Source organism: Ochotona princeps, chromosome 27 (assembly GCF_030435755.1).
Source record: "Ochotona princeps isolate mOchPri1 chromosome 27, mOchPri1.hap1, whole genome shotgun sequence".
NCBI classification, from domain to species: Eukaryota; Metazoa; Chordata; class Mammalia; order Lagomorpha; family Ochotonidae; genus Ochotona; species Ochotona princeps.
In genome coordinates this window covers 24,393,638-24,414,837 of record NC_080858.1, presented here as the reverse complement: position 1 = coordinate 24,414,837, position 21,200 = coordinate 24,393,638, and the positions used below count along the sequence as shown (strand labels likewise).

Sequence of the window (21,200 nt, the reverse complement as noted above, 5' to 3'; positions counted from 1 at the left end):
GGGGACACCACGGCCCTGCTGCAGGGCGCTGACTGGAGGCGCCGAGCGGGCGGACCTGAGCCGCCAAGGACCGCGTGGGGCCGGTGTCCGTGCGGCCCACGCCGGGGGTGCGGCGCCCTCAGGTCGCGCAGGGGCTGCCGCCTCACCCGCGGCCGCCCTCGGCCCCTCAGCCCCTCAGCTCCTCAGGAGTCGACCGCGGCGGCCCCGCCCAGAGGGGCGGGGCGCCCGCACGCCCCACCCACGGAGGGCGGGCACCGCGACGGCCACGCCCCCGAGGGGCGGAGCGCCCTGCCGCACGTGACCGCGGCCCGCCCCCGCCGCTCCGCAGCGCCAGCTCGGCAGAGCGTGGACGCCGCCGCCGCCGCCGCCGGCTGCGAGTTGGTCCCCGGGGCGCGGCGGGCCAGGGACTCGGGGAGCGGGCGCGGCGGCGGCCCCGGCGCGTGCCCCATGTCCCGCGCGGCGAGCCAGAATGTGGAGTACACGCTGCGCAGCCTGAGCAGCCTGATGGGCGAGCGGCGCCGGCGGCAGCCCGAGCCCGGCGCCGCGAGCCCGGCCGGCGAGCGCAGCCTCCTGGCGGCCGCCGAGTCGAGCGCCAGCCTGCAGAGCGCGGGCACCGGCACGGGCGCGGCGGAGCTGGAGCGCGCGGCGCGGCGCCAGTTCCAGCAGGGCGAGACCCCCGCCTTCGTGTACGTGGTGGCCGCCTTCTCGGCGCTCGGCGGCTTCCTGTTCGGCTACGACACGGGCGTGGTGTCCGGGGCCATGCTGCTGCTCAAGCGGCGGCTGCGCCTGGACGCGCTGTGGCAGGAGCTGCTGGTGTCCAGCACGGTCGGGGCGGCCGCCGTCGCGGCGCTGGCCGGCGGGGCGCTCAACGGCGCCTGCGGACGCCGCGCCGCCATCCTGCTGGCCAGCGCGCTCTTCGCCGCGGGCTCGGCCGTGCTGGCCGCCGCCAACAACAAGGAGACGCTGCTGGCCGGCCGCCTGGTCGTGGGCTTCGGCATCGGTGAGTGACGCGCGCCGCCCGGGCCCCGTGCGCCCTGCCCGCCCGCGGGGCGGCCGCGCCCCACACTTGGGGGGTGCAGAGGGACTTCGTAGCCCTGGGGAGTTGCTGGGGGTTCCTCTGCGTTCCTCCCCTCTCCTGGTTCCCCGTCCTGGGCTGGAGCCGTGGGCGCTGGGTGCTACACAGGGTGGCAACTTTCCTCTGTGCCCGGAGAACTCCCGGCTTCCTCCTTTGGACCGCCCGCCCCCGGTTCTGCTCTGCTTTGATGCTTTCGGGGCGGGAACCCGCTTTAGCCTGGAGAGCTGGCCTTTCGCTTCCCTTGGTGCCTTCGGGAGCGGATCCCGCCGTGGACGGGTGTTTGCGCGTTTGCCTGCGTGGCCTTGGCCCCAGACCCAGCGCAGGGCCCGCTGGCGAGGACCCGGCCGACGGAAGATGGCTGGAATGGTGTTAATAGAAAGCAGGGTCGCGGCTGAGAGAGACACGCCGCTGACGCGTCCCGGATGTCTGGTCATCCACTGTTTGGTGCCCCGGAGTTGGCCGCGCTGCGCGGGGTCCGGGAGAGGCTTGGCGCCTTTTCCCGGTGGTTTCCTAGGGGAAGCGCTTGCCGCAGGTGAGAACCCCCGCCCTTCCCACTCAGCTCCCGCAGGGCGCTCCGCTTCACAGCTGAGTTTGCTTGAGTTGTTCTGCTGTGGTGGGAATGAGGCGCTCCAGGGAATGTGAGCTCGGTCCCCACGCTCCAGAAGCAGTCAGGAAGTCAAGCTAAACTTAACCTGCCAACCGCCTGCGTGCCACGGCGCTGGCGTTGGTACCCCGCCTTGAGCTGGGCCAGCTGGTAGCCCTGCCCTGAGCCAGCCAGTTGAGCAGGATCCCTAGCCTTTTCTGGGATATCAGGTTCACTTGTGTAGATTCGAATGTAGGAATAACAACTGAGTAAAGTGGGCTTTTGCTGGTGATTTCGTAATTGATGATGCGCTCTGGAGGTCTCTGAAGGAAGCGTTCTAGCAGTGGATAAAGGTTGGGGAAGGGCTGCATGTTGCTGCGTGTCCCCTTCCAGGTGCTGTGAGCAGGTGGGAGAGGAGGAAGGTGTCTGTTCTCCAGGCAGCGTGCGATGGTGGGGTTTGATGAGGGAGCCGCTGAGGACGCTGGTGTGTGCAAAGGTAGCGGGATCATCCAAGCAGAGGCGAGGCGTTCACCTTGGCTGGAGATGGGGCGTGGACACTCGAGTGGTTGACTTGGAGAGATGACCAAGGGAAGGAATGCAAGCCAGGGGTGAAAGCAGAAAGGGACGCTTAGAATATCTGGAGGAGGGGTGGGCGTGGGGGTGGTTTAGGGTATCTGGAGTTGGCGCAGGGCGTGGGGGTGGCCTAGGGTATCTGGAGTTGGCGCAGGGCGTGGGGGTGGTTTAGGGTATCTGGAGATGGCACAGGGCGTGGGGGTGGTCTAGGGTATCTGGAGTTGGCGCAGGGCGTGGGGGTGGTTTAGGGTATCTGGAGTTGGCGCAGGGCCTGGGGGTGGCCTAGGGTATCTGGAGTTGGCGCAGGGCGTGGGGGTGGTTTAGGGTATCTGGAGAGCAGTGGGGTGTTGGGGGGTGGCGGAACCACAGCCCAGATCAGAAGCAGGAAGGAGCAGTTTCAGGGTGGTGGGCCCCTTCTGTGGGCTCTGGGCTCAGTGGTTTGACATGGTGCCTGGTTTGGGGCATTGCCCTGACTTGGCCTTGGATGGCCCATCTCACCTCTCCTGGAAGAAACACACTGGAAAGAGAAGTTGGGGACAAGTTTCCCAGCAGTTGGCCTTGTTGTAAGGCATTGGGGGCCGCATGGGAAGCGGAGTGTCTGGGGTTCTAGCCATTATAGCCAGATGCAGGATGGGTGCAAGTATTCCAGACGGCTGCTATAGCTGCTGTGCCAGTGCCCACTCCACAGCACCGAGGTGCCCCTCTCTTCCCCGTGACTTTGCTGGGAGATTCTCTTCCGCGGGCATACCTGTGGAAAATGGGAACCCTCGAAGGTTACAGGTTTTTGTTTGTTTACTGATGTAGTCCTGGCACATAGGACAGGCAAGCTGGGTACATGTGTGGGTTGGTGCTGAACAAATACAGTAAAGAAATCCGGATGCTGAAGAGAAATATAAAACATTTTTCTTAAGTTTGAGTTGTTCTTTTAATGGCACCAATATGGTGCATTATCAGAATATGTGAAAGTTTTGGTTGTAATGGTTTAGTGAAATTACCCAATTACCTCTGCAACATGGCTAGTTAAGCTTCTGGGATAAGATAAAAATCCCATCCTGGGGCTGTTCCTTGCCTATTGGGGCAGAAAGACTCAGAGTGGTTGAGTTTGGATGGAGGTTGCATTCCAGTGCCCAGAGAGGACAGTGAGCAGCTGGTGGGGGGCGGGGTGGGGAGTCATTAGGATCCCAGGTGAAGGAAGACGTCACAGGGCCCATATTGAAGCTGAGTTGAGTTCATTGATGTTAGGAGGGGTGGTGTGTGTGTGTGTGTGTTGCCATGAAGTTGGGGGTTGAAGAGTGAGTGAGTACATATTCATTGATGTTAGGAGGGTGTGTGTGTATAGTGGGCATTGAGACTGAGTGGGGCTGCTGTCCCCTTTTGCTGGTTGGAGAGACCATTGATAGTGGTTGATGTCGTTAATACAATGTCGGGTTTGGCCAAAGGCTCTTTGGCCAGTTTGGGAAATTAAGGTGGCATTGTCACAGGAGTGAAGGCATTGGAAATTCAGGGAGAGCAGTGGGTAGGGGTGAGAGCTGAGAAGACTGTGCGCCAGGGGCTTGGCTGAGCAAGGCTTGGTTGGTCTGGTGTGTTCTGGGACAGCTTGTGGGGGATTTTGTTTCTGTTTTTACTTAAGAGGTGCAGAAGCAGAAATGGATAGCCTGACGCAGGTGTCAGTGACTCGCGTGTAGAGCCCCCCAGGGTGCTCCTTGGCAGGGAGCTGGAGTGAGGAGTGGGGCTGGTACACAGGCCGAGCACTCTGCTAAGGGAGGCACGTCTTCACCACCACCCTGTTGGTGGCTTTTAAGGTTCTGGGGTAACAAAGCCTGATGCTTGGCTACCATTATTGAGTCGTTATTTTAGGTATTTTCTTTCGCTGGGAGTTCCTTGGGCTCCTCTTGTTGAGTTTGCTCTTGTACTAAATTCCAGCCTTAAGACCTGACCTGCCATTCTTCCAGCCAGGGCCCTTCCTAACCTTGTAGGGGCAGATTTGTAACAGGTTCAGACTATCTCAGAAGTTACTTACTGTAACAGGGTAACAGGTGTCTTTGTATCACCAGGTTTTAAAGTAGAGTTACAGTTACAGCCGAATGAGGGGATGTAATTTTCTCCAGATTAGCTTGGAGTGCTTTTCTGTGACTGTGTGTATCTCTCCTGCATAGTATACACAAAAACTGTGTGGGAAGGACAGGTTCCAAGAGCATAATACTGCGGATTACTGTTGACATATACACAGTCAGCCAAAAGGTGTGCAGAAATGTTGACATTTGTTTGCTGTCTGTGGTCTCTGCGTTCTGATCCTCGCCAGTATTGACAGGATTGAGCAAGACTCATTGTGCTCACCAACCTGCTGCAGGGCTCCCTCTACTGGAACAAGATCGTAGCTGCTCATTGCAAAACAGTGTTTCCAAGTAACACTTTTAAGACTTTGAATTCCTTGATACAAAGCAAATGTAAACTCTCATTGGGTTAAAAAAAAAACAACACCCTACCCATGTTGTAGATTAACATCAATAAAGACCTCCAAGCAAGGGAAGCAGACAGATGTTTAAACAGCCAGCAAGACCGTGTCATTGTTTGAGTGGGGAATGATCACATTTCTGCCTACAACCTTAACTCCTCCTCTTCATTTCAGATTTTCACATTTTCTAAAATAGGACTGCTTCCTGCTGTAAGAATGGACATGGCATAACACCTGCTTCTTTCCCTTGGTTTAGGGAAGGTTCCTCCCTTTTCTCTCTGGTGACACAGGGCTGTTTGACCTAAGTATGTTTGCTTAGTAACATTGTAACACCCTCTTCAGGAACCTGTTAACTAATGTTAGACATGAGTGAGGTGGAGTTGATCATGTGGCTTCTATAGAAAACACTGCTTTCCCCTGCTCCACATTTCCTTGTCTTTTACAAACTTGGAATAGGAGCATTGATATCTATGGACACCTCTGACAACGGAGCATTTATGACTAAAACTCAGATAGCAAATGGTCTTTCCTCTCTCTTCTTTAGCCGCTAGGCCACGGCACCGGGCCCAGCTCTTTTTTCTTTAAAAAAAAAAAAAAAGTGTTTATTTCATTTGAAAGTCAGAGTGTCAGAGGCAGAGACCTTCCGCCCGCTGCTTCTCTCCCCTCCTTCCTGGAGTGGGCCAAAGCTGTGAGCTCCTCAGAACTCAGCCAGGTCTCAGTGGGAAGTGGGAGCACGCCCTGCACCTGCTGCCTCCTGGGGTGTGCAGAACCAGGGCTCGCACCCAGGCGCTGTAGGATAACAGGTGGGCGTGTCAAGCAGCTATTTGGCCTCTAGGCTGAATGGCTGCCCCAGTGTTTGTCTTCTTTGCCCAAGAATACAAGAGTCAGTTTATTACTTTAGTAAGTGTTAGCACCACAGGCCAGAATGGCCGGATCTGCAGTGTTTCCACAGTATGTGTCCCATGGCACTGCTGGACTGAGCAGCGTGACAGTGGTCGCCCGTGAATGGCGACATCTGTTGGCCCTGGCCATCAGCTGGTTTCGGCATCTCCCCGCCCTACGCTGGCAGCATTCCAGGCAGTCAGTCTTGGCAGAATGTGGACCGCGGGCAGGTTGGCTGCCGACGGACAGCCTGGCTCTGGCAAAGCTGAGAATTTGTTGAATGCTTGCACTTGGAGACACTTTGCAGGTACAGTCTTCGTGATCACTTAGTGGGATAATAAATCATCTTTATTTTCAGGTGAGGACATTTGGGCAGAAAGCATTGCAGGTAGTCTCACACTGCTCACGTGTGCTTGGGGAGGCAGCGTTGGCTCTGCAGGTCTGTGTGGCTGCAGGGGTCTGTCTTGCCAGCTGCCAGGCGATGCTCCCTTCTGCCTGAATGGGGTGCCCGTGATCTTGACAGTGAGAGTCATGGAAGCGTGGCGTTCACTGGTTCCTGGAAAGATGTGTTCTTACTGTGGTGAAATAAGTAGCAAGAACTTCCCGCGGTGAGAACTGTTCAGTCTCAGTTCAGGAGTGTTGTCAGGTCGCTTCATTGTGCACAACATGATTTCTTCTTGGCAAGCCTCAGCTCCGTCCTTGAGACGGTAATATCCACCCATTCCAGCCCTTGGGAACTGCCTGGCTCTACTCTCTCTTTCTCTTCTTTTCCTTCCTTTTACTGTGGAAGCACGCATAGCTCTTTCAGATCCTGTTTTGAATTACTTTGGATATATACCCGAACTAGGTTTGCTTGGCTATATGGTAACTGTGTTTTTAATTTTTGAAAAGATTTATTTATTTTTATTGGAAAGTCAGGTTTACAGAGAGAAGGAGAGACAAAGAAAAAGATCTTCTGTCCACTGACCCACTCCCCAGGTGGTTGTGATGGGTGCAGCTGAGGTGATCCCGAGCCAGGAGCTTCTGTTGGTCTCTCGTGCAGGTGCACGGTCCTAAGGCTTTGGGCCATCCTGCTTTCCCAGCTCACAGGCAGGGAGCTGGATGGGGGGTGGAACAGCAGGACATGAACCAGTGCCCATGTGGGATCGTGGCACGTGCTAGGCAAGGACTTTAGCCACTAGGCTTTTATGCCATTACTCATTTTTTGAGGAAACCTCATACTTTCTTCCCATGATTGTGCCATTTTGTATCTGTATCAACAGCGCCCAAAGGTTCCAGGTTCTTTACACCTTCACATCTTTATCTGCATCTCGCTTGCCGTTTCGTTGTCCCTTGGGGGTTGGCCACCGTGACGGATGCAGAATGACTTCTGTGGTTTTGGTTTACCTTTTTTAAAAATACTTATTGGCTATTGCTATATCTTCTTCGGAAAATTGTCCACTTAAGTTACTCACCTACTTTTTTCTAAGTATTGCTTGTTTATTCAAGTGCCCAGAGCTCCCACTTAGTTTTCTCTTCTAGTGCATGGGAGCTGGGAACTCAGGCTGGGCGGCAGGGCTCAGCGACTGGGGCCATCACTGGTGTTTGCTCGGCTGTGCACTTGCAGATGGCTGGAGTCTGGAATGGAGCCAGGGCAGGGACGTGGGCAGGTTGCCGAGAGCTGCAGCCTCTGAACTGTTACGGCGCACACACTGCCTCTGCTTCTGTTGTGTGCTTGAGTTGTGTGCTGCGTCTGTCTTCCTAACATCAAGCCTCACCAGGTGTGTGACTTGTGGATGTCCACTCTTGGGCAGCTTGGGTTTTGGTTCAGTGTGTCCTGTGCTGTGTACAAGTCCTTAACTTGGTGCCATTCCCCTTGTCCCTCACTCTTGTGTTGCCAAATCATAGGTCTGGAAGCCTTTGCCTTCTGTTTCCTTCCAGGAGTGCTAATGATTGGAGGTCGTGGCTTTAGCTGTTGAATGTGTTCTGAGCTACCTTTAGTGTGTAGTCTGCACAAGACTCTGCTTCGTCCTCTTGTGCGTGGATGTCCGTGTTCCCACACCACTCATCAGACCCTCTTTCCCTGATCATCGTGTCTAAAATGCACACTTTTAAATGTGACAGGTTTCTGGGGGGCATACCCATGGCATTTATCAAGAAATGACAATGGGCACACAATCCTGAGTGGTGCTTTTCCCCCTGGGGCTAGGGAGGATCCCTGTGGTCATGGCTTCTGTCTGCTCAGCCATGGGCCACCTGTCCCCAGGGGATTGTATCTTCAATGTGGCAGGTGACAGATGGCAGACTCTGGACACCACACAGGTCCTGTTGGGGGTGGAGCAGCTAAAATGCAAAATACGCTTTTCCTGCGTGCCCCTGAAGCCCTGTGTTTCCCTGGTTAGACCATGCTCCAGCCCCACCTCATCGTCCGTGTCCTGACTGTCAGATGCCGCAGACACAGAGATGGATAGTCTGCCTGTTCTTGGAAGCCGTGGGCTGGGAGGGAGGAGAGGGCAAGCAGGAGAGCACAGTAAGGCGCTGTGGTCTGTGCTGGAAGTACCTTCTTTGCCACAGCTTTCTTTGCCACATCTGCCCAGTGTGGGACTCTGTCTGGACAATTCACGGGGCATTGGACTACTTGGTCTTTTTGGGCACAGCTCATCTACTATTGGCCAGGTAGGGTGGGGCTATGGGAAAGTGGCTGAGTGTTGACAGTGACACTCTCATTGAATTTTCACCTATACAGTCACATGTGAATAGCAAACTGAAGACTGTACAAGGGAATACCCAGGAGAACATTACTGCACTGGGGTTGAACACCAGAGACTCAGACAGTTGTGGCACAGTTAATTAGGAAAGCAGATTAGCTGTGGGTAAGCCTGCCGGCTTCACCTCTGTGAGGTAAGCTGGGACGCTGTGAACTCTGTGCTCTGGTTCTCTCACCTGCAGGGTGGGCATAGCCGCTGCCTCCTGGGATGGTTACCAGGCATCAGCGAGTTCATCCTGGGGAGAGGGTGGCAGGTGCGTGGGCCAGTGGTCACTCACAGGTGGTCACCCTTGGCCAGGAGCCTTTGCGTGTGAGTCTTCAACCAGGGCATTCACACTGCACTGAAAAGTTGGAATTGTGTGATCATCCCATGGGCTCCATGATTACTGCTCCTGGTTTCTCAGCGTATCCATCCCTGTCATGGCCCCACACCTCTGTGTGATTGACAGCGAGGAAGCTCCTGTTGGGCTTAGTGTGTGTCCCAACAGGAGTCTAGATTCGGTTGCGCAGATGGGGCCCATGTGGGAGGCATGCAGCACCACTTTGCCTGTGTGTGTCACTCTGTCCTCCCACCCTCTGGGCTTACTTCACAGTCAATGACGTGGTGTTAGCCACACCCACTGTGTAGAAGGTTGAAAGCATTGTGGGTCTGAAAACAGCAGTTCGGGTGGTGGTGGAGGGACAGAGAACTGGCCTTCGAAAGCAGTACTTGGCCACAATTGTTGGAGCAGGGGTGGGCCACGTCAGGCTGCAGGACCTACGAGAATATGAGATAACTCTTTCTGCGGGCAGATTGTGTGGGTCCCTTTAGACTCACCTCTGTGGGACTGCAGTGCCCCTTGGTTTAGGAAGACAGCTTGAGTTGGTGATGGGCCAGCCCAGGCTGGACCATAGAACTAGGCTGACAGGAACCCACCTGACACTCATGGGGGCTGGGCCTGGAAGGAGGCTGGGACTGATGGCAGACTGTGCAAGCAGGGCTGTGGCATCTGCTGGTACGTGTGGGATGCAGAGCTGGGAGCAGGCCTGGTAGAGGATCTTGGGGAGCTACCCACTGGGGAGCACAAGAGGCAGGGCTGGGGGTGGGCCAGGCAAGGCAAGGCGGCAGCACTCGTCATTGTTTGCGCGCTGGGTCTGGGGCCAGGCTGGGCTGGACCGGGCTACAGCATCCACTGTACAAATGAGATCCAGGACAGGGTGTGGGCCGCATCTGGCTGGGCTAAGCTGCGGCAAGAGCCGAGACTGCGGGCAGGCTCTGCCAGGCTGGGTGAAGCACCCATCTGCACGTGCAAGACCAGGGCTGAGAAAGGGCCGAGTAGTAGAACCCTGGGAACTTTCCTGCCGGGCTGCAGCCCTCACTGGTGAGTATGAGATAGAGAGAGAAATGGAGCGAGCCAGGGCGGTGGGAGAACTATGCTGGGCAAAGCTGCAACACCCATTGGCATGCATGTGGACTGGTCTGGGGATGAGCCAAACTAGGCTAGGATCCAGCTCCTGCTGGTGCTTGCAAAAACCAGAATGGGTATGAGGCTAGGCTCAGCTGTGGCATCTGCTGGGTCACATGAGAGCTGGGTCAAGGGATGGGCCAGGCGGGGCTAGGCTGTAACACTCATAGGTGAGAGCTGGAATGCGTGCAGGTCTGTCAGGCTAGGCTGCAACATCCGGTGGTGAGTGCCAGGACTGGAGGCTGGCCAGGTCAGCCTGGGCAGCAGCATCCTCCGGCACATGTGAGATCTGTCACTGGGAGTGACTAAAATTACTGAATAAGCAAAAGAAATGTCAGTGAAATGAAGTTTCTTTTCAAAATATAATTGATAAACCACTGTCCAAGTAACAACCCCAAAACACACACATGAAAAAGGCTCCAACTAATTAATAGCCAAATTAATAAAATCAGAGATGAAAAATGAGATGTTGCCATTGGTAACACAGAAATAACCTAATCAGGAGGTACTACAATCAGCTACATTCCATTTTAGTGTTTAAATTACTGACTCATAGAGAGGAAACACTTCATGCATTCCTTATGCAGTTCAGAGCGTAGGGATACTTACTGCCCTACTCTGGGTTTTGTAGCCCTCACCCCCAACACTTCTCCTTGGTTCTTAATCGTAGGGTTCCCATAAACCCTTCCTACCTGGGCATCTATCCTTGCTACCTCCCACAGGATTCATTATGCATTTTGTTTAAGCCATGTGTATCACTGCCCACAGGTGATACCTGTCTGCTGTTGATCAGTACAGTCATGGGCAAACACAGAGGCCCAGGAGGGCAGGGGAGGCTGGTGAGCTGCACCGGGGCTGGCCTGACAGCTGACTTGCACCTGGTCACGGTTCTCACGAGGGCTCGTTGATGAAATACTTCCGTTAAGAGCTTAGTGTAGTTGCTGGTGCATAAGAAGTACTTGATCGCTGCATTTGTGTTTTTGCTTAACCCTGCTCTGTACCACACTGGATAAGCGCAGAAACTAAGTCTTAGGTCCACTGTACTCTTCTTTCAAATCCCCAAGGTCTCGCCCAGTGCCTGATAGTTTGGTTGTGTGAAGTTTATTTCCTGTTTTATCTCCTGTTGGAGATGTCAACACCCATTGAGCTGGTGAACAAAACCAGACCATGCTGAATGAAGTTTTCCTGGCCTGTTAGTAACAGCATCCGGATGTATGACAAAACGTTCTGGTCATGGACTTTGATTTTTAGATTAGATTTTTTCCTTATCTTGTTGAATTGAGTATTTCACAGTAGTGTCAGCGTAATAATTGATAATGGATGTAGTACTGCTCAAGTACGCGCATGTGCCCTGTCCGTTCCCAGCTCCCTGCAGAGGGATTCCTGTGGGAGGTGAACTGGGGGCGCTCATCCAGCACAGTGTCCTTAGGTGCCTTCTAGGGAGATGACCCCCACCAGCTTCCAACACACAAACTTCCTGTGCTTTTTTTTTGGGAGGGGTAAGAAGATAGAAGATATAAGTAGAATGCAGTTTATTGTAATGAATACTTAGGGAAACTGGGAGAATAAGCTGTTTTCTCTTTTCCTAAACAAGCAAACAAAAAGCCTTTATGGGTTGAGTGTTTGGCCTTATCAGAATGAGTTGCTTCCCCCCAGCTGTGCCTCCTGGTTCTGGCTTCCTGCTGAGGCATACCTTGAGAGGTGGTAGGTGAGGATGGCTCAAGGAGTAGAGGTCTGGCCACCCATGTGGGAGAGCCGTGTTGAGTTCGGGCCTCTAGCTTGGACATGGTGCGAGCCTGGCCATCGCGGAGAGAAGCAGTAGGGGAAAAGGCATGCTTGCATTTGATCTCATTCTTCTTAAATTCTTCCAACATGAATTTGATAGTTTATTTAGTACCATCTGTGCAAGAGATCCATATGGTCTAGGTCACTTTATACTAGTTGTACAGTGGCAGAATGGTATTTTTCTAAATATCAAAGCTGTTTTCAACTGTAAATTTGAATTTTTCTGGAGCATCAGAAGCATTAGAACTTGCTGTACAGTGGCTGGTGTTCATTCTCATTTACGTTATCATCTGTCTGACTTAATCCAGCTCTGATTAAAAGAACCCATAGGTGAGTTGAGAACCGCGTCAGTTAAATATTTGTTTTTTTAATTGTGAAGCAGTCACGAAGGTGCAGTCGCTAGAGATGAGCTCTGTGAATGAACAGGGCGTTAGCCTTCCATAGGGAGGGCGTCTTGGCAGTTGCAAGTCAGACAACCTGATGCTGGTTTCCATCGTGATGATGACATGTTGAAGTGAAGGTGGCCAGGCTTGGAGGAAAGGGTAGTGATTCCTGGGAGGTTCTGTAGACTCGCTGGGTGTACACCTGCCTAGTGCCTCCCTCTCGTCTTCCTGGTCTGCAGCGCCTCCCTGGGTAATCACAAATCCCACTGATGATGCATCTGGCGCATTCCCTTCTCCTAAAAGATTGACAGGTTATTTGCTCTGTGCTGGTGAGCAAGATGAGTATCAGCCTTGCGAGGGCCAAGGATCACAAGGAACCTCAAAGCTGGGCAAATCGGAATGATGCAGGTTTAGCTGAACTGAAAGGCAGGCCAGGAGCCAGCCAAGTGGCTGTGAGGCTTGATGACAGATTTAAACGTCGTGGGGTGCTGTGAACAATCTGCAAAGGTGGGAACTTGTGGGAGCTTGCTGGATCAGCTGAGGACGGGTGTGTGGAGTTCTCTGCCTGTGCCATGAGAGCTGGCTAAGACAAGGGCTGTTCTGGTGGAGTTAGTTCTAGGAATCTCTATCTGGACACAATGCTGCCTCTCTGGCAGGTGGAAGGAAGAGCATGCTTCTGGGACTCACCCAGTTTGTTGTTGACCATTAGCAAGGTGGGTTGGTCAGACTCCATTCCTGCTTGGAGCTATTTCCAGACACTCATGTGGTGTTAGGTCAAGGGCCCACCCTGGAATCTGTGCTTGGCTGCAGAGGCAGTACCTAAGCGTGTTACCTCAGTGGGGCGCTGGCACCTGGGAGTGCCTTCATCTTGTTTCTGCTCTTCCTGCTTGCAGGTCACAGACAACAGCGCATCCGCTGTTTCTTTGTACTTTTACCTGATTAGCTCCCAATACTGCAGTGTCTGGAATGCCTTCTGCTCTTGATACAATAAGGGAAAGATGTGGTGTGCTACTTAATAGGGGAATAACAAGTGAAACCCAAGAGTGGGCATGTGTGGCTTCTTGTTTACCGGCCTGCTTTCTTTCTCAACATAGGTTCAGTTCATCCTGGTGTTTGTAACAGCAGGTTGAGACAGAAAGTGACACCAGAGGGAAAGGTGCCATTTTCTTTTATTATGGCCATGAGTGTTTACTTTGTTATGAGATAAAAGAAAAAAAAAAAACCTTCAGATTCACCTGTTGTCCAGAAGGGGAGATTAGGGAGCTGCCGCTGTGGCAGAGCAGGTGAGTCGTCTGTGGCACTGGCATCCTGCATATGGACAGGTTTGTGTCCTGGTTGATCCACTTCTGAACTAACTCCCTGCTAGTGGCCTGGGCAGAACAGTGGAAGATGGCTCAAGTGTGTGGGTCCCGACCCAGTTTGTTGTTGACCTAGAAGAAACTTCTGGTTCCTGGATACAACCTGGCCCAGCCCTGGCCAGTGTTGGTCATCTGAGGAATGAATCAGTGCTTGGAAAATCTCTCTGTAACTCTGGCTTTTAGGGGTGGGGCTTCTCCCTCAATATCCCCCTTTACCTCAGATACATGATGGAAACAATATTGACATAATAGCATTACCCACTTCCCTATCCCCCTGAACCTTTTTTTTCTTTTCTTTTTTTCTTCTTTTTCCTTTAACTGTAATTAACTATGTAAAGATTGTCAACAACAATACAATAAAATAGATTAAAAAAAAAAAACTCTGGCTTTTAGGAATGATTATCACTAGGGCTGATCACCCTGCAAGGCCCCCTGCAGCACAGCTGCCTTTTTCAGCTTCTGCCCTGGCCTGGAAGACAGCGTGGCGAGGCAGGAACGTGTTATGAGAATGATTTTGAGCAGCCACGTAGTGCTTGCTTTCTCTTTGTGAAGTAAGGAAGTGTAATTAAGTTGTGGGAAGCTTTTTCTGATACAAGTGCCTCAGGACCAGGTGCGCGGAAAGAAGAAAAAGCACAGTTGTGTGCCTTGATTTCTGCAGGAGTTATTCCTGGGTTCCCTTGCAAAAGCCAAGGTCCTGCTTACTGAAGTAAAATGATGTATTTGCATACAACCTGCACATGGTCCCAGCCCTCCCTAAGTTACCTTACTCTCTAATGCCAGGCCAGTGCTTTCCTGCAATGGTCAGACAGTAAGAGTGAGGGACACGCAACCTGTGCATGTTTATGCTGAATGTTTTCAATCTTAAGGTAAGCTGTATCTGTGGGGGCAGAAATCATGTTTACTGAGGGGTGGCTGAGCTGTAGTTATGTGTCATCTCTCCAGGCCCCTTCCTCAGTGTGGGCACGGGTGGGCTCAGTAGCCCCCTGACCCATGGAGCTACCCTGCACTGAGCGGATGACGCCCCTTCATCCGTGCACTGCCCCCCCCGGGGATGATTGTGAGTCCCACTTATCCTGACATGCCCTGTGTTTGGACCGATGCCTCAGGTACCTGGTTTAGGGTTAGCATTCCCTTTGTGATGCCCAGAGGAGCCTGGAGGTTCTTACCTGTGCCAGCCTGGTGAGCTGAGTGCCCAGCTGGCCACTCATGTGTTTCTGGTTGTTGAGGATCTCTTGCTGAAGCTCAAGACTGTGCTCTTTGAAACAGCCCCTTTAAGAGAAAACTGATGCATTATAAAGTGGCCGTGTGTTTCCCTGACCACACAGCTCTAAGCCAGAGGACATTGTTTTTCAGTTGTTGCCAGTGGGCAGAACATACAGGGAGAAGTGTTTGTGAACCTCGGATGAGTCATTGGAAGTATTTGTGGCAAGAAGACACTGAAAGCCAGGTCTGGAGCACTGTGATTGCTGTTGGAACCTTAGAGTGGCAGTGCACTTTACTTGGACTTCAGTTGGATGCATTTAGGTACATCAGTGAAGGAGTGTTTGGGCTGTCATGCAAAATCGCCAGCACTTGCTGTTTCACTGATGTTGGCGGAAGGCCTATTACTGCCTCCTGCATCCACGTTTGTGTGTAGCAGTTGGAGGCAGGAGCATTTACGGTGTGGTGAGTGATGGCTGGTGCTGGGCATCTCTGTACTGTGACAGCTCAGATCCCCGCAGTCATGCACAAAGCAGCCGGGCTCTCTGGGAAAGAATCCACAGGGGCTGATTGGGGCAGGGGAGTGAGCATTTGAAGGCCAGCTGGTGTGGCCACTCATTTACAGTCTCTGCTATCTTCCTTCATCTCCTGGCTTTTTCCTGTGGGCTGCTTGAGTCCCAGCACTGCTTGCTGAATTCTGAAAGCAAGAAAGAATAAGAAAAATTAGAACTTGCAGCCAGAGGCCTGCATAAATGGAGCTCAGGATCCCTGGCATGGAGGTGGTCGTCATCTCCCTGTTTCTGTTTGTCCGTTTTGGTCCAGCCTGGAGGCTAACCCAGTTCCCAGCCTGTGTGGCTGCAGTGACACAGCCCCTCTTGAGGCCCCAAAGCCGATACGTGGGTCCCTGTGTCTGGAGCTGGTGTGGGGGTCCCTTCTGGCTGATGTGCTCCAAGGTTGGTTCCAGCATTGCAGGAGAGTTGAGCTCTGAATCAAATGAAAATACAGCTAACATACCAAAATTTTTGGGAGACACAAAAGCAGTGCTTAGAGGAAAGTTTATGGTGTTGAAGCTTATGTTAGAAAAAAGCAACATCTAAATCAATTGTCCAGCCTGTCACCCTGGGAAACTAGGGAGGGGAGAGGAAATTAAGTCCAACGCAAGCAGAAGATAAGAAATAATAAAAACTGAAACTGAAACCAGTAGACTTGCAAATAGCAATCAGAAAAAATTAAGTAAGCAAAAAACTAGTTCTTGCAAAAGGAAAAAATCAGTAGACCTCTAGCAAAGCTAAAATAGAAGCAGAAAGAGGGAACGCAAATTAGTATCAAACATGAAAAAGCTGACAGCTCAACATACCTTTTGGGGATTGACAAAGAGACGTTGTAAAGAAATACCGTGAGCAGCTCCGGGCCTGCAGAGCTGGTAGCTTAAATGACAAAGTGTATCAAAACTCACGCAAGAAACAGGTAGTATGCATAACCCAGTGTATGAGTATGTTAAATAAGCTTCCCAAGTGGAAAACACCAGGCTCAGATGGGCTTACAGGTGAACTGTGGCAATATTTGAGGGAGAGATTGTGTCACGTAGTTTATAATCTGTCTAAAAAGATAGAAGTAGGGGCCAGATTTGTGAAGTTGTGGGTAAAGCCCCTGGCTGTGACCTTGGCATTCCACGTAGGTGCTGGTTAATGGCCCAGCTGCTGCACTTGGCTGCAGCCCCCGCTCAAGGCCAGTGGAAGATGACCTTCACCTTGCTGCACGTCCCCTCGTGTGGAAACCGGGAAGGAGCTGCTGTCTAAGTCTGGCTCAGCTCTGCCTGTTGCAGCCACTTGGGGAGTGAGCCAGTGGTGAGAAGATTAATTTATCTCACCTTCATCTTTGCAGCTCTGAGTTTAAAATAGATAAATAAAATCTTCAAAAAAAAAATAGCAGAGGTAATTTTACCATAGAACTAAACGTAGACAAAGACGAGAAGAGAACTGTGGACCAGTGCTTGGCATGTGCATAGATTAAAAAGATTAGCAACAAAGTATTATCAAAAACTCAGCAGTATACAAACGATTTTATTGCATGACCAAGTAGGATTTATCCCTGGTGTCCAAGGCTGGCCTAGTGCTTGGGAATCACTGTCGTTTGTCTTGGCTGCAGGCTGGAAGTGAGAAATCGCACGGCCATAATAGAGTTGGGGAAAAGAACATTGTTTAGAAGTCCATCTGTTCATGATCACAGCAAAACTGTGGCTTGGTACGGCTCTCTCAGAGAAAACCCATGAAAACAACACAGTAGTCAATTGTGATGAGCTAGTAGCTTTCTTTTACTAAGAGCAGGAAGATAGCAAAGTTATTTCTAGTGACCACTGCTTTTCACAGTTTTAACGTAGTACTGGAACTCTGCCTGCTGTTTTAGGATAGAATAGGAATGACATACTGATGCAGAAGGAAAAGTAAAATTTCATTTTCAGATGACGTGCATGTCTGTATATAGAAATAAAAAACCTGAAATGACAAGGAATTAGAGTGGATACAAGTGATTCACTTTCTAAATTTATTAGCAGTGAATAAGTGGACTTTCAAAGTAAAAATTTTTTTAGTAAAAAAATGCATAATTTCACTTGGTTTGAGAGAGCTGCTGTGTAGCATGTTACCTATACCTAAGGCATAGTGAAAAGTCATTGAGTGGATCTTATATGTTCTTAGGCAGATTAAAAAAAACATAATTATGTGAGGTAATGTGTACATTGCTTAGCTTGGTTTAGCTGCCCTACAGTGTTCTACAATGTCTTGATCATTATACACTGAAAATACATATGATTTTGTCAGTTGAAAAAAATCTGATGTTTACATTAGCATTCCTCCCTAAATGAAATACTTAAATCTAAAAACATGTACAAGTTCTATATGAGGAAAGCCATGAAACTAGTGAAAGTAAGCAAAGAAGAACTACAAGTGGGTGATTCTACCATGTTCATGGGTAGGAAGCCTCAGCATTGCCGTGGTGTCAGTTTGTCACAAGTTGGTCTATAGATTTAGCATAATTCTTTTTAAGATCTCCATCCGCTGCCATGGAGGTGCTGGAAGTCCTTACGAGCTCCAACAGTGCCAGGTGGACATCAGGACTTGGCATCACACCTCAGTAATTGAGGCGGAGTATTACTGCCCAGAAAACAGATACATAGACAGGTGGACCAAACCAGAGAGCCATAAAGTAGAACTTGATGGGATGTTCAGCAGCGCCCCTGGCCGGTTTCACGAAATGCCAGGGGCGAGGTTCCTGCCCCTAGTGGTGACCAGCAGGTAGATGTCTAGGCATTTCCAGCTGTTCCAAGGATGCAGGGAAGATAAAAAGGGTAAAGTGTAAAATCCACTCCTGTTACCCATACCTTGAGTTACCACATGTAACTGTTGGGTCAGCAGTTTCCTTTTATGAAAAGGTCAGTTGTATTGCCTGTGTCCCACTGCCATCCTAGGCATTGCATGAGAAAATGACGCGGAACTGCTTTAGCAAATAGGAGACGTCAAATATGGTTTATTGTTTTATGTTATTTCAAGCAATGAAACTCAGCAGTAAAAAGGTTAGGAAAAATATGTCCAGAGGTGAAGTGGCTCTGATGGTCACAACAGAAGAAAATATGTTTTGAGTAGAGCTGAAAAGAGGGACGTGTATGGAAGGTGGAGAATGCAGTTTGCACGGGATGTTGTTGGGTCACCAGAGTCTCCATTCTGCCTTCAAGTTGTCATGGTTTGGTTTTGTTTCCCCCTGAATTGTGACAGGTTAGGATTGGTTGCCAGTGGCTTAGCCAAAGCAGCAGAAGGAACGTGAGAATGCTGTGAGTTTGGGGTGCTGCTCCCTAGAGCTAGGCTGTGAATTTGCTGTTCACTGCGTTTGCAACAGGGGTCTTGTCCCCCTTGGGGAGTGGTGTTTGTTGAACTCAGAACAAAGAATACAACTGGTGATACGTAACCACCCCTCTGTGTGTTTCCAGGATTACGAGAAATCCACCTCATCAAGTAGATTTTCTCTCTGGTTTGTGGTGGTACTGTAATTTTCCCAAGTCAGACTTTCAACAAACTTTGTTTCAGCTCATGTTCCTACTCTAGGTTTCATACAGACAAATTGGCTTCCTGAAAACAATCTCTTTGCTCAGGCTAATAACAGTTGACTGGTTTGCTACATTATATTCCGCTTGTTCCTTCCTGAGGGAAGGTCATTACTTTTTCATAACTTTGATGTTTGGAAACTCCATTGAACTGTTTGTTTATAAATGACCCCCTAGGGAAAAAACAGCGGCTTTCTTCTAATGATTACAAGTAGCTCTCTCTTAACTGATCAGACACAGGAAGCAATGAGCAGTAAAACAAGTGTAACGCACAGTAGTAATTTCATGGGAAACCTGTTGATGAAGGAGAAATTTTAAGTCACAGTAAATAACCTGTGACTAGTGCGTTATCCGAAAAAGAATTTAAATGAGAGATAATTAGATTTAAAATGTGGGCTTCCACTGGGTAGTCGGACAAGCTGCTGAAAGCAGCCGCTTGCTATCGAAGTCAGGCGCCCGCTGTCCTTTTCTACCCGCATTCCTAGTAAATTCATATATTCTGCATTTCCATGGTAGCGAGCGAGCAGCGTTGGACTGTGGTGTGGGACTTGCTAATGGATTGAAAGACAGGATTGTTTTAGAGAAATGTCAGTTATTACCCTGGAGACCATGGTTAACCGAAACTTTCCTCTTTTTATTTTGTTGTATTGCATGAATATATGCAAGATGAATGTAATTCTTAAGTAATTTTTTTCTAGTAAATGGATATAAAGATAGAACATTATAGAATATCAACAGAAGTTTGTTCAGACACCTGTCTCTCTTCAATGATCTGTGTGAGAGCTGTTCCCTGGCTGGTGTTATTCTGTCCTCACGTTCTGTGTAAGGAATAATTCCATGGCAATGTTTAATTCATGCCCCAAATTCACAAGTTTCAAATACTTTGTTGATTACTGTAAGAATTAGCACTCTTCACCTCTTGTCTGTGGGACTGGAGTGTGAATAAGGAGGAAGAAGAAATGTCAGTAGCAAGATTGTCCCTTGGAATGCATGTTCTTTGAGCAAATAGCGTCAAGAAGAGAGAAGCAGCACACAGCTTTCTGTGCTCTGATGTCATTGTGTTCCCAGCAGTCTGTGGGTGACCTGAGTAGGCACAGGCATCATTAACCCACTATGTATTAGTTGGACGAGGTGGGAAAAACATGAATGAAAACGACTATGTTTTGGGAGGTGGTAGAACAGTGATAAAAATCACCACTGTTTCCAAACTACTGGGGATTTTTTATGTTACTAATACTAGCTGGTTAAGATGTTATTTTGTTATATTTACAGAATTATTGAGGGAGTTACACACAGAGAAGGAGGTGTGTGCACACATGCTGGTTTCCGTCTGGAGCCAGGAGCGTCATCTGGGTCTCACACGTCGTGGCAGGGACCTAAGCTCTGTGACATCTTGTGCCACTTTTCCAGGTGCGTTAGTAGGGACCTGGGTTAGCAGTGGAGCAGCCAGGATTTGAATGGGCACCTATGCCTTGGAGGTCAGCATTTCAGACGGCAGCCTCATCTGTCACAGTGCTGGCTCCATCATTATTAATTTGCTTATGACTAACATTTTTGGAAAGTTAAATCATGTTTATTATATTCAAGTCATGCCTAATTTATTACTAAAGAATAAAATTCTTTCAAAGAATTACTGTTGATTGATATAAAATAATGCAAAGGATCTTTGATTTGGATTCAGTATTTGACTACAGGTAATTTAGATAGGTAGCACTTAATGCTTTCCCCCATACATTATCTAGTTAGTGATATTGCCCTAGCTCACAGATTAGTAACGTGGGACGTGCATACATTTAATAATCTGCCTGTGGTTGTGTGCAGAGTCCTGTGGCAGAACTGCAGCCTGAGTGTTGTCTGTCACTGAAGTCCAAATGGCCTCTCCACGGGCCAGGTGGTACAGGCAGCTGGACTCATTAGTTATCTTAGAGTAATTTTCGTAGGGATTTTAAAACTTTTAAGTCTTATGATTGTAGAAGTAAGCATCTTTTTGTTTCTCAGCTCTCTCAAGTTTCATTCCTGACAGTGGTGTAGCTGTGAAGGCTGTGTAGTGAAGTGTGCCAGTGACCCTCTCGTTGACTTAGCTCCTGTGCAAGCCCACTCTGCCATGAACCTGCCTGGGCAACCCCAGAGCCTGTGCCCATTGCCGAGAGCTCAGGGTGTGTCTTCTGGCCGCGTGGTCAGACCTCGCTCCAGTGCCTTTCCATGGTTGGTGATGTGTCTGACTGCTGCAGGTTTCTTCCATATGTACTTAGAGGTAAAATATGGCCAATATTTCTTGAATGAGTGATGGATTATTATTGCCTGATATGGTTGCACTTGATGGAAAAATACCTACCATGACAAAATAAAAAGGCACAAGAATTTCAAAACTTTTCTTCCCAAGTCTCTTTTTTAGTTCAGCAGGCCTAAAAATGATGTTTGTGGGTTTGGTTTATGGTTGGTTTGGGGGCCACTAAAGTTAGACTAAGCACAGCTTGTCCTTCACCGTGTTGCCATCGCAAGGTGAAAGCCAGAAGTTTTCTGGCCAGACCTTTGCTTGGATGCACTGGTAGATTGTAGGGAATGCAGGTTTTTTTTTTTAATAACTGGCCTCAGATACCTCGATGTAGCTGCATTCAG

The 21,200-nt window shown here is 50.1% G+C and overlaps 1 protein-coding gene across 1 annotated transcript in view; it reads left to right on the top strand.

The window, feature by feature from the left end:
• Window positions 1-340: 340 nt before the first annotated feature.
• Window positions 341-21,200, top strand: part of SLC2A13 (solute carrier family 2 member 13) — a 138,091-nt gene continuing 117,231 nt past the window's right edge. Inside the window, exon 1 of the mRNA XM_058655832.1 lies at window positions 341-1,000. Within this exon, the coding sequence (XP_058511815.1) occupies window positions 448-1,000 (553 nt within the window). The 5' untranslated portion in view covers window positions 341-447. The remainder of the gene's footprint in view (window positions 1,001-21,200) is intronic.